The 12,816-nt window shown below is 35.2% G+C and overlaps 1 protein-coding gene across 7 annotated transcripts in view; it reads left to right on the forward strand.

Annotated features, from left to right (window-relative positions):
* The window catches only part of KIAA1109 (KIAA1109 ortholog), a 234,877-nt gene that overhangs the window by 145,519 nt on the left and 76,542 nt on the right, over positions 1-12,816 (forward strand). For all 7 annotated transcript variants that reach the window (XM_033215165.1, XM_033215170.1, XM_033215171.1 and 4 more), the window contains 4 exons: positions 1,468-1,674; positions 3,213-3,451; positions 8,147-8,391; positions 10,643-10,748. In XM_033215165.1, the coding sequence (XP_033071056.1) occupies positions 1,468-1,674; positions 3,213-3,451; positions 8,147-8,391; positions 10,643-10,748 (797 nt within the window). The remainder of the gene's footprint in view (positions 1-1,467; positions 1,675-3,212; positions 3,452-8,146; positions 8,392-10,642; positions 10,749-12,816) is intronic.

Below are 12,816 nucleotides of genomic sequence, written 5' to 3' on the forward strand. Positions count from 1 at the left end.
AAATGGGTACCCTTTAAATTTTTTTTTTTTTTTGGAAATTAGGGAACAAAAAAAAGTCAGAAGGAGCCAAATTAAGATGTAAAATGGATGCCTACTGATTTCCCATCAAAACTCTTAACAGAATTGCTCTTGTTTGACAAGAGGAATGAGCGGGAGCATTGTTGTGGTGGAGGACTGGTAAAGCTTTCCCAAGCATTTTTCTTGTAAAGCTATGGCTACCTTTCTCAAAACACTCTTATAATAAGCAGATGTTGTCATTCTTTGGCCCTCCAGAAAGTCAACGAGCAAAATGCTTTGAGCATCCCAAAAAACTGTTGCCATGACCTTTGCTTTTGACTGGTCCACTTTTATCTGCCACCCATGCTGGAGTGCAGTGGTGCAATCTCAGCTCACTGCAATCTCGGTTTCCTGGGTTCAAGCAGTCCTCCCACCTCAGCCTCCCAAGTAGCAGGGACTAAAGGTATGTGTAACTACACCCAGCTAATTTTTGTATTTTTTCTAGAGATGGGGTTTTGGCATGTTGCCCAGGCTGATCTCAAACTCCTGAGCTCAAGGGATCTGCTCACCTCACTTTCTCAAAGTGTTGAGATTACAGGTGTGAGCCACCATGCCCAGCCATGACTGGTCCACTTTTGATTTTACTGGACCACTTCCACTTCTTTGTAGCCATTGCTTTGATGTCCTTTATTTTTGGTATTGTACTGGTAAAGCCATGTTTAATCTCCCATTACAATTCTTTGAAGAAATGCTTCAGGATCTTGATCTCACTTGTTTAAAATTTCTGTTGAAAGCTCTGCCTTTGTTGGGAGTCGATTTAGGAGCAATGGTTTTGGCACCCATCGAGTGGAAAAGTTTGCTCAACTTTGAGTTGTTAGTCAGAATTGTGTAAGCTGAATCAGTTGAAATTGCCTATGGTGTTGGCTGTTGTTTGTGCTGTTAATTGTTGGTCCTCTTCAATTAGGCACAAAGAAGATAAAATTTTTCCTAGCAAATTGATACTTGGTTTGCCACTGTGGGCTTCATCAAGATTGTCTTGTCCCTTCTTGAGTTATCCATTCGTAAACTGCTAATTGCTTTGGGAGATTATCCCCAAAGGCTTTTTGTAGAGCATCAATGATTTCGCTATAATTCCGCCCAAACTTCACCATAAACTTGATGCTTGTTCTTGCTTCAATTTTAGCAGAATTCATACTATTTTGATAGGGGCTCTGTCAAACTGATGTCTTATCCTTCTTAGTACATTAAAGAAGATCCTGTTTGCATGTTTTAACAAGTGAATATGAGTTCATTTTGGTGCAAAATGATTCTGAAATCTACATGTAGTTTTTTTAATAATACACATTTTCCATGAACTTTTTGAAGACCTCTCAAATTTATAGGTATTTTTCTTGCTCTCAATATTTTTTCAAAATTTCTCTTTACTTGGCTGTTGGCTGTATTTTAATGGTCCTCTTTCTCTATTGGTAGAACTGTAGTGAAATGTAGTATTGCCAAGTCCCAAGCCCTCTACAGTGCCCAGAGAGGGCTGAAGACAAACAATGCTGCTGTGTTCAAAGTAGGAGCTATCAGCATCAACATTCCTCAGCACCCTGCCACCTTACACAGCATGATGGTTCGAAGTTCTCACCAACTATCTAAACAAATCTCAGACCTAATCAGACAACCTTCTACAGCGTAAGTTAATTTAATTTGTTCACATTCTGTGATTCCATATACTACCTCAGGATATTCTTTGCTGCATTAACAAAAGTTTGGAGGGAGATGATGAGTTACTTCTAAGTATCAACCATTATGGACAGTGGAGCAAGAGGAGAGTAGCCAATCGTGATCATGTGAGAATGACATTTGATAGCATTAAAGTACAGTGTCATCACTGCAGTTGTCAGTGTTCCATATTGCATAAACAAAGCTTAAGAGATCCTAGAGATTTGTGAGTATTCTAAGAGGTACTAATAAAAAGCAACTTGATGAATTCCAGGACCATGTCAATCCTTGTTTACTTTGAATTCATTGGAAATTTATGACTGCACAGGTTTAAGAACATATAGTAGTGATCATTTATGTCCCAAGGCAGCATTTGACCATGCCACATAAATACTTTAAAGGGCAGTAAATTTGAGCATTAACCTTTATTCCCTATGTCTATAGCCTTTGTTCATGCATCTTCGCTGCTGAGCCTTATTCATGGTCTCCATAAACTGTAACTAACAAAAATACGTGGTGGCAGGCATCTGTAATCCCAACTACTTGAGAGGCTGAGGCAGGATAATCACTTGAACCCAGGAGGCGGAGGTTGCAGTGAGCCAAGATCACACCATTGCATTCCAGCCTGGGCAACAAGCGAAATTCCATCTAAAAAAAAAAAAAAATACATGTAAAAGGTTACGAAGTTGTCTTACGTTTTATTTCCTGCATCCTATAAAGTGGGAAAACATTAGTGTGTCTTTTGAAGGTGTCTCAAAGCTGATTTTTCCAGTTGTTCTATCTAAATATTTAATTCTGATACAATGTTTAATCATGGCTGAAGTTGACTAAGTAGTACAAATTTAAATGTTTTTCCTCTGAACAGAAATATGGAATCCAGAATGTATAAATTTTAGTTTTAAAATGCTCCAAGAAACTTTTCCTTATTATAATATATTATCCATATAGTAGCTGAAAAATTAGACCCTGGAGTCAGAAATGATTGAGTTTAAATCCTAGTTTCAGCACTCTACCTATGCTTCCTCATTTGCAACGTGGAGACAGTAGTACCTATTTAAAGTGAGATAAATGAGACAAAGCACACAGCGCACTAAGAAGAGTACCTGGCACTCAAATTGTTATTATTATTGTTATTGTTGGAGTTCGTATTGTCATTCTTAACAGTGGTAGTAGTAGTGGCAATAATATCAATAGTAGTGTGTAATGGTTAAGTCATGGAATTTGGAATCAGACAAATCTGAATTTCAATCCCAGTTCTGCAGTACTGTTAAGAATCACCTTGGCAGTATAACATTCTAGGAGTTTTACATTGTTATTACTTCTTGTCTGCTTTTCCATATCATCATTGTTCAACATCTGTTTTAGAAAGTCTGAATATGATCTGATATTGGAAAGAAAACATCTATTCACAGTATATATTTGCTGTTTTTCACTGAGAAATCCAATGATTTTCTACAATAAAATGGTAGCTCCTGTGTTTATTTTTTAATTTTTTTTTTGCTTTCTAGCCCACAGCCTGTAAAAGAAGATATTGCAACCCCACTACCTTCTGAAAAAACCCCAACAAGTGTTAATCAAACTCCTGTTGAAACAAATGAATTTCCTCAGCTACCAGAAGGCTTAGAAAAGAAGCCTATTGTTCTTAAATTCAGTGCCATGTTAGATGGTATAGCCATTGGAGCAGCACTTTTACCGTCTCTGAAAGCAGAATACAAGATGGGAAGAATGAGAAGTCATGGAATGACAGGTAATATTGAATTCTGAATTCACTCTCTTAAAATTTATGATTTGAGAAATTAGTAGTATTTTGATTAAAAGGTAAATTTGGTTTTATAGATATTATAAGTAATTTTGATTATAACATTTAAAGTTCATTAATGATGTTCTCTAGTCAAGTAAAAATATCAATCCTCCACCCCAGTACCTTGAATGGCCAGAGTGAACTCTTTTGAGCTCCATAAAATTATATAACTATGGAGGCCATTTCTCCAGTTTAAACTTAAGTTGAATAAATCAACCCATTTCTACATCTATTAAGTTTTCAATAGACTGAATAACTTGTTTTATTTTCACATTGGGTTCATTTAGCTTAAATCAGAAGTCATTTATTTCTTCAAAACAGCTAATTCTATATGGTATTGTGACCCTTATATTAATATATCCTATCTCAAAATTCCTTGCTTTTAACATTTATGGAATTTATCATATATACAAAAGCATGTAAATTATACATATACACATTTTAAAGAATAAGTACTGTGAACTCACCAACCCACAATACAACCTAGGAATTGGCGCATTACCAATACTTTGAAGCCTTCTTTGGCTGGGTGTGGTGGCTCACACCTGTAATCACAGCACTTTGGGAGGCTGAGGCGGGTGGATCACCTGAGGTCAAGACTTCAAGACCAGCCTGGAAAACACAGCAAAACCCCATCTCTGTTAAAAATACAAAAATTAGCTGGGCATGGTGGCAGGAACCTGTAATCCCAGCTACTCAGGAAGCTGTGGCAGGAGAATCGCTTGAATCCTCGAGGCGGAGGTTGCAGTGAGCTGACAGTGTGCCACTACACTCCAGCCTCAGCGACAGAGTGAGACTTCATCTCAAAAAAAAAAAAAGGCAGTCTTCATTTCTCATGGAATTACTACTATCATGAATTTTGTCTTACCCATTCTTTTGCTTGCCCATATAGTTTTACCATGTATGTATATACTCATAAATGATTTAAAGTTTGCTTTTAGCTGTTTTGAACTTTGTTTATACGGAATCTCACATTTTTTAACTAGGAATTTTTTTATTTGACTAAGAGCTCCTTACATGTTTATATATATAAAATGCCAGTTGATGGTCCTTTTTTTGCTTACTTTACCATTGAGTCATTTATATTTTTCTTGATTCATAATATTCTTCATAAATTCTATATGTTAACTTTGATATTATATGTTTATATGTTGTCACCTAGTTGGAGGCTTATCATTTAACTTTTTCTTTTAATCAGCAGACATTCTTCATTTTAATGTAATTGAATTTACCATTATTTTTCCTATATGATGTGTATTTTTATATCCTGAAGAAATGCTTCTCTTCCTAGGATAATAAAGATATTCTGATACATTTTTTCTTGAATGTTTTGAGTTTTGCTATTCATATTTAAGTTTTTAATCTATCTTAATCAATTATTATTGTTCTTAGATTTGGCATGGGGTAGTATATAACCAGTGATCATTGTATATAACCAGTGATCATTGTATATAACCAATGATCTCAGCATCACTTATTAATTTATTCTTTTTTTAGTGATATATAATCCAAAAATTAGTCACACATTAAGTGTTATTTTTAACGTGGGAGTCTGAGTTTTCTATTCTGCTTCATTGATCTCTTTGCACCAGTATCATATTGCTGCCTGACTTTTTCAGGAATTGTCCTGGCTATTTTTGGTCCTTTGCTCTTTCATATACGTTTTTTATTTTTTTGAGACAGGGTCTTGCTTTGTTGCCCAGGCTGGAGGGCAGTGGCATGATCACAGCTCTCTGCAGCCTTGACCTCCTCAAGTGATCCTCCAGTCTCAGCCCTGTGAGTAGCCAGGACTATAGGCATGCACCACCACATCTGACTAATTTTAAAACTTTTTGTGGAGATGGTGGGATTTCACTGTGTTGCCTAGGCTGGTGTCAAACTCCTGGCCTCAAGCTATCCGCCTGCCTTGGTCTTCCAAAGTGCTAGTTACAGGCATCAGTCACCATGCCTGGCCTCAAAAACATTTTAGAATCAGTTTGTTAAGTTCCCTGAAAAAGCCTGTTTAGATTTCTGTAAGAACTTAATTGAATCTCTAGATTTATTTGGGGAGAAATGACAACTAAACAATATTTAGCCTTCCTTTTCCTAAGTCTTACTTCTCTGTTGTTTAAGTCTTCTTTAATGTTTTTGTGTAAAGTTTAAAATTTTTCTACTTAAAGATTTTTGTGCGTCTTTTACAAGATGTATTTATTTAGATATCTAGGTATCTTGTGGTGTTGTAGCTATTACAAATGTTATCTTTTGTAAAATGGCATTTTTCTAAATTGTTGGTAGTCTGTACAAGTGTGCTTGATGCTTTTATGTTAATCTGATACTCAGCAACCACATTAAACCATTATTACTAGTAAGTTGTACATTTTATCTATAGACAGTCATACTGTTTAAACAGCAAATAATGATACTTTTGTTTCTTTCCAACTTTTAGTTCTTTTTCTTGCCTTATTGTGCTTGCCTTGTTCCATTTTCTTAAAGGAATCAACATTACATGAATAAGTCTGATGTCTGCTCTAGGTTTCTGCTATCAGGTTAAGAAAATGTACTTATTTTCCCACTGTGCTAAGAATTTCTATGAAGAATTATTGGCAAATGTAATCAGATACTTTGTTCTGTATCTAATGAAATGAAAATGTATTTTCCCCTTTATTCTGTTAACATAATTTAAAAGTATATACATATATATGAATATATGCAGACATGTACATATTTATATAAGTATGTGTATACAGTAGTCCCTGCTTATTCATGTGTTTTGTCTCTTCACATTTCAGTTACCTATGGTCAACTGTAGTCCGAAAATATTACATACAATAAGATATTTTGAGAGACCCCCATATTTACAAAGATAATTACAGAACTGTTGTTACAGTATAGTTGTTCTATTTTGTTGTTGTTGTTGTTAATCTCTTGTTGTGCCTGATTTATAAATTAAACTTTATCATAGGAATGTATATCATAGGAAAATGTATGTATAGGAAAAGACTATATATAGGGTTTGATATTATCTATGGTTTCAGGCATCCACTGGGGATCTTAGAACACATCTATCCCAAATAAAGGGAGATTACTGTATATGTACGCCCATCTCTAGCATTTTGGCTTTCTTTATTAAGAGTAATTTTGCTGAACATTTAGACCTTTCTGTTACCAGCAAGAGAAGCATTTTAAAGTAAATTTCCATATTTGGCAGAGTCAGAAGTCTTAGGCCTTCAGATATTAGAGTCCAGGGCTGACAATAAGTTACACACATTTGGTCATTTATTCAGGGTACCCATGAAATACAAGGGTCCACAGAAGCAGCAAGTCAAAAGTCAGATAGGCAGTTTAGGATCCTAGAGTAAACACATTGTTAAATATCCAGAGAGGTAAGAACCCAAAATTCTTATTGAAATTAAAGGAAAGAGATAAAAACAGTAAAAGAATGACTATACTAGTAATAAGGGATGACTCAGTAACTGAGGCCTAGGATTATTTCAATCTTGGTGTTTTTATTTGGTGGTGTGCTAGTAATGGTAGTGGTGGTAGCAACAGTGGTAGACAGTCCCCACCCCTTGCAGCTTGTAAATGATAGTCAAGGAGTCTCCTGGTTGGAGTAGTAAGAGGAGATCAGGGCAGTCATGACTCATCCTAGTTGGTGAGTGAGCATTTTTTTGTTTTTGGCTAACTCATTCCAGGTGCAAGCACTATAGTTAATGAATGTAGTGAATGTGACATATAGGAGATGACCCTTGATTAGTATTTTGAAAAAAAGAGAATTATTTCTGGCTCAGTTGTGGAGCAGTAGGGATATGTAATAAATTATATACATAGGCTAAATAGGCAATTTGATGATGTTTGAGTGGAGAGAATTGGTAATGTACAGAAGAATATCAGTAGATTCTGTTGGTTTGAAAGGAGCATGTGTATGTACATTACATGTGTAAAGGGCAATAACAGTTCTTGATTTTAATAAGGCTTCTCCTCATGTCCTCATAAACAGTTGGAGAAATATGGACTGAATAATAGTAAAGCTGGTATGTTTATATTTGTTTGAACAATTATGTGCCAGATTATTGATTTAAGTGTTTAAGGTCAACAGTAAACTAAAATTCATAATATACCCTTATTTGATATATGGTCCCATGAATAATTATTAAGGTCAAAGAGACATATGTTTGTATAACTTTATGCTTTATGAATGTTTCAGTGAGTACAGTTTAATTGATTTGGCAATTTTAGCTATTTCTACACTGAATCAGGATCAGTAGACACATTGTTAACTACCTACTATTCTCTGTGAATAAAGCACTGTGTGGACTGGGGAATTTTTTTAAACTTGATTAATTTTCTTGTTACAATTCTTTAATAATAAGGGCATTTTATTTCTGTTCTACCTTCTATGAAATAAAGAACGTGGGTGTTTTTCTAGTGCCTAACACACTGCCAGTCTTAATAAATAATACTGGCTTAATAATACTTGCTGATTGACTTGCATATTTAAAGATAGGGAATATTTTATAAGCAACTTTAAAATATGCTTTCATATATTTCAAGATAGGTTTGGGAATATCCATGCATTTTTCTTAGATATCCTTTTTGGAAAAAATGAGGAATGAATGAGTGAATGAACACTAACACGAACAATAATTTTCTCATTTCTTACAGGTGCACAGACAAGATTTACATTTGAGCTGCCAAATCACAGATTGCGTTTTACTTCAAAAGTTTCTGCCACAGATATGTCAACCATTCCTCCTTCTGCCAGTCTTAACCTTCCTCCTGTTACCATGTCTGGGAAATATATAATGGAAGAACATGATAGTTACTCGGATCAGGTGTGGAGTATAGATGAACTGCCTTCTAAACAAGGTTACTATTTACAGGGAAATTATCTACGTTGTGTGGCAGAAGTAAGTTTACTTTAAAATTTTCTTACTCTTTGTAATTTAGGAGCCTTCAAGATTTATATGTACCAAAATATGTAGTAATCCAAACTTTTAAGGTAAAGTCTTAAAATCATTTGTTTTCACAGAAGAATTCTATACTGAATCAAGTATGTGTGTGGGTGTATGTGTGTTTTGTGTCTGTTAGTCTGACTACCCTGTAGTTTTATTTAAACATGCTTTTAAAAATATGTATTAGTTATATATTCCATCTCTGCAATATTTTTGTAGTTTTTTCAAATGACTATTAAAAGCAAATCGCAGCTAACATTCATTATGTGCTTTACACCCGTTGACTTCTGCAGTGCTTAAGTAAATCCTATGAGGTAGAAATATTTGTTCTCATTTTGTAAGTGAGCAAACTAAGCCTTAGCAAGTTAAAATAATTCATACAGGTATACATAATTATTAAGATAATCTAAAGGTCATATTGAAAGATAAATTCAACTTACAGATTAATTTCTTTACTAAGGTTAAGTTGAAAGTAGCATATCTAATTCTATCATACTTTTTTCACTTTATATTTGTATAGCTGTCAAAAGTTTAAAAAGCATTTGGACACATTTTTCATTTGATTTGTGGTAAGCAGGTCGTCTGTTATTTTCCTAATTTGATATAAACTTGAAGCGGAGAAGTAAACACCTTTCCTTAAGTCTCCTAGCTATCAACTGAGAGAGGCAGGAGCCACGCTTCAGTGGTCTGCCTCCAGGCACACTGTGATGTATCTCAGCTCACCTCGTCAGTTTGTCAAAAACAGCTGCAACTTTATGAAAAAGCAATGTGCTATTTGTTTTATAAATTTTGTTCTCCAGAACCTGAAGCATCTTTAAGAATGCTTTTTGGATTCTCTGATAGAAATATTATAACTACGGGGGACATATTTAAGTCTGATTTACCTTCTTAGGCCCTGCTTGCCGTGGAACCTCTGTAAGAGTTGGGATTTCTGTATGTGAAAAACAAGTGTACAAAAAAATAGTGTTCGGATTCTAACAGAGATTTACTTAAAATATTTTAAGGTGTATTCCACTTGTGCTTTCTACTCTGAAAACTAAAAGCCCCAAGCTCCAGTTTAGAAATACTGCTATCAATGTTCCATTTAAAAAAAAATACACGAATACAGTGTGCCGTATAATTCCTTGCTGATACTAGATAGTAGAAAGGTATAAGTTTGTAACGAGGCAGAACACAATCCTGAATTTACTAAACAATGTATTTAATTTCAACCATTTCAAAGAATCTAAAATTGCATCCCTCTTAGAGTTGCCTGTTTTACTATGGCCTGAAATAAACACACCTGAAAATAGTTTCTGGCAAATTGGTTTATTAACTAATTAGTTTATTAACTAATTTGCCAGAAGTTTAATACTTTGTATTAATTATAGGACACAAATTATATTAAACCTTAATTGGGTATCTCTGATAATTTGCTAATTCACTCAGATGTAAGCCTGAGACCCAGAATTTTGTTGGTTTTTATTCATAGCCGTATCCTTAGCACCCAACATGGTACATAGAGTAGACGGTCATTAAATATATATCTGATTAAATAAATTGGTTTTGGCTGGACGTAGTGACTCACACCTGTAATCTCAGCACTTTGGGACAAAGCAGGCGGATAGCTTGAGGCCAGGAGTTTGAGACCAACCTGGCCAACATGGTGAAATCCTGTCATGGTGGTGGGTGCCCGTAGTCCCAGCTACTCAGGAGGCTGAGGCAGGAGAATTGCTTGAACCTGGGAGGTAGAGGTTACAGTGAGCCGAGATTGTGCCACTGCGCTCCAGCCTGGGTGACAGAGCAAGACTTCGTCTCTAAATAAATAAATAAATAAATCTATTTTTTACTTAACTCGTCTATGATTCTAAGACCACAAAAGTGGCCATTAAAATGATCATTAAAAGTAAATTTTACTCTAGGAGAAAATTTAATTGCAAAATTAGCAAGTTAAATATATAACTTTGATTTGCTCCCCAGACTTCTCATACCTTATTAACTACTGTTATTAAAAAACAAAAAACAAAAACCATTTTGGGAATGAACTATAATAGTATTTGGCCAGTAACATATTAGGAACTCTGAATATTTTTAACTTTTCTTCAGTATATTGATTTCAAATCATATAGAGATATTTATCTCTTTTTCCTCAGTTTAGGGTGATTTATGTAAGAAAAAAGTAAAGCTAATGTAATCAGCATTAATCTAATATGATTTTTTCTGGCAGGTTGGTTCCTTTGAACATAATCTTACAACTGATCTTCTAAACCACTTGGTATTTGTACAGAAAGTGTTCATGAAGGAAGTTAATGAAGTAATACAAAAAGTTTCTGGTAAGATGATCTAGTACCTTATAGTATAGGTGAAGGTTTTTATTCTTTTTGACTGTGTGATGTCCCATATGTCTGTGGTATAAGTATTGATCCAGCATTTGGATATAATTGTCAAATAACTCCTAAGAACTGTCCATTCCTTTTATGGCTTTTCCACCTACAGTGTTTGCTAATCATTTTTGTCATGTATAATATACACATTTAGGATTCATAAACTTCAGAAAGCTCCTTTATGTTTCACCCTCAAGAAAGAAAAGCTTACAGTATGTCTATTAACCAAATTAATCATACTCATTTGGAAACAACATTTAGATAACTGCTAAGATTTCAACCTTTTATCTATACCAGATGATGGCTGTATGCTGGCAGCATGGTAAATTGTCTGTAGAAACCCTCATTACATTTTTGCTGTTCCTCAAGAATAGTTTACAGTTCAGCTTAGTCAGCGCTCTACATTTTTCACAAGCTGAAGTATTAGGAAATTAGGGTGAAAAGTTGACTCTGTATAACAATTCTTAATGCTGAGTATTTTCAGTGTGAATGTGATCATGTTAAAAGAATATTTAAGCCACATCCATAAATTGGCATCAAAAGGAGTTTCCTTTATGCTTATGGATGAATTCATTCATTTAACAAATTTATGAAGTATCCAGGTATTCAATGACAATTTTGATGAGTTCTGTGAATGACAAGAACAGGGTGCTATGAGTCTGTGTCATAGGAGAAACTAATCTAGTCTAAAGTATCAGAAAAGGCTTCTCAGAATAATTCATATCCCAAAACTTAAGAATGAAGCCTAGTTTGGCAAGAAAGGAGAGGTAGAGAGGATGCAGGCAGAGCATACGTACCAGTATTTGATAAGGGTCTGAAGGAGGACAGTGCTCCTTGGATGAAGGAACTAAATTATGTAGCAGCTGTGTGAACAACCGGTTTCCTTGGTTCTCCTGGGTTGGTTCTAGTTGCATCTGAGGTCAGGAAGCTATTTAATGATCATATTGTAGAAGCCTTGGAATTTTACAAGTTAGGTCTTAAAATATCAGATCATTGGTACCATGGAGTTTTTCTGAAAATGGTTGACTAGAAATCATTAAGGAAGAAATAGATATATAGTAAAATTCCTTTCTGCCACTGAAGAAGCCTTAACTTGGGAAACATACACAAGTTTTGTTTGGTGTGTCCCATTTACCTGGTTAAAATCACATTATGACATTTTTTATGATAGGAAAGTTGTTAAGAATATATCAAGCTGGCAAACTTATGAGTTCTAAAGAATATTTTCAAGATAATTTTATTACTGAAAAAATATAGGCCAGGCGCAGTGGCTCATGCCTGTAATCCCAGCACTTTGAGAGGCCGAGGTGGGTGGATCATTAGGTCAGGAGATCAAGACCATCCTGGCTAACATAGTGAAACCCTGTCTGTATTAAAAATACAAAAAAATTAGCCAGGCGTGGTGGTGGGCACCTGTAGTCCCAGCTGCTCGGGAGGCTGAGGCAGGAGAATGGCATGAACCTGGGAGGCAGAGCTTGTGGTGAGCCGAGATGGTGCCACTGTGCTCCAGCCTGGGCAACAGAGCAAGACTCCATCTCAAAAAAAAAAAAAAAATATATATATATATATATATATATGTAGAGAGAGAGACAGACAGTATCAGACTGTCAGGGTAAGCCTCTCTTAAGGTAGTTTTGATTAAAGAGAAAGGCTTTTCTTAACCTTTAGATTATAGTCAGGAGATTAAAGTATATTCCAAGGTCTATGAAGAATAAGATGGACAAAGAGGACTGGAAATTAATATTTCTAACCATGAAGACTTGCTGTTTACTATGAGAGAATCAGATGATAGTGCCAAGATCAGATGATAATGCCAAAAGAGTGGCTAGATCTGCTCCTTGAACCATTTCTTTCTGACTTTAGCGACAGCCATGAACCTTGAGAAAATAGCTAAAGTGTAAATTATGTATGATTTAGCGGGCCACAGGGCCTGATGGAGCATAGGCATTCAGTTATTCTGTCAAGGCCAAAGAACATAACAGGATATTGAGAGCGAATACTTTGAACCCATGTAGCT

This window comes from Trachypithecus francoisi, unplaced genomic scaffold (genome assembly GCF_009764315.1).
Source record: "Trachypithecus francoisi isolate TF-2019V2 unplaced genomic scaffold, Tfra_2.0 Lachesis_group1, whole genome shotgun sequence".
Taxonomy (NCBI): domain Eukaryota; kingdom Metazoa; phylum Chordata; class Mammalia; order Primates; family Cercopithecidae; genus Trachypithecus; species Trachypithecus francoisi.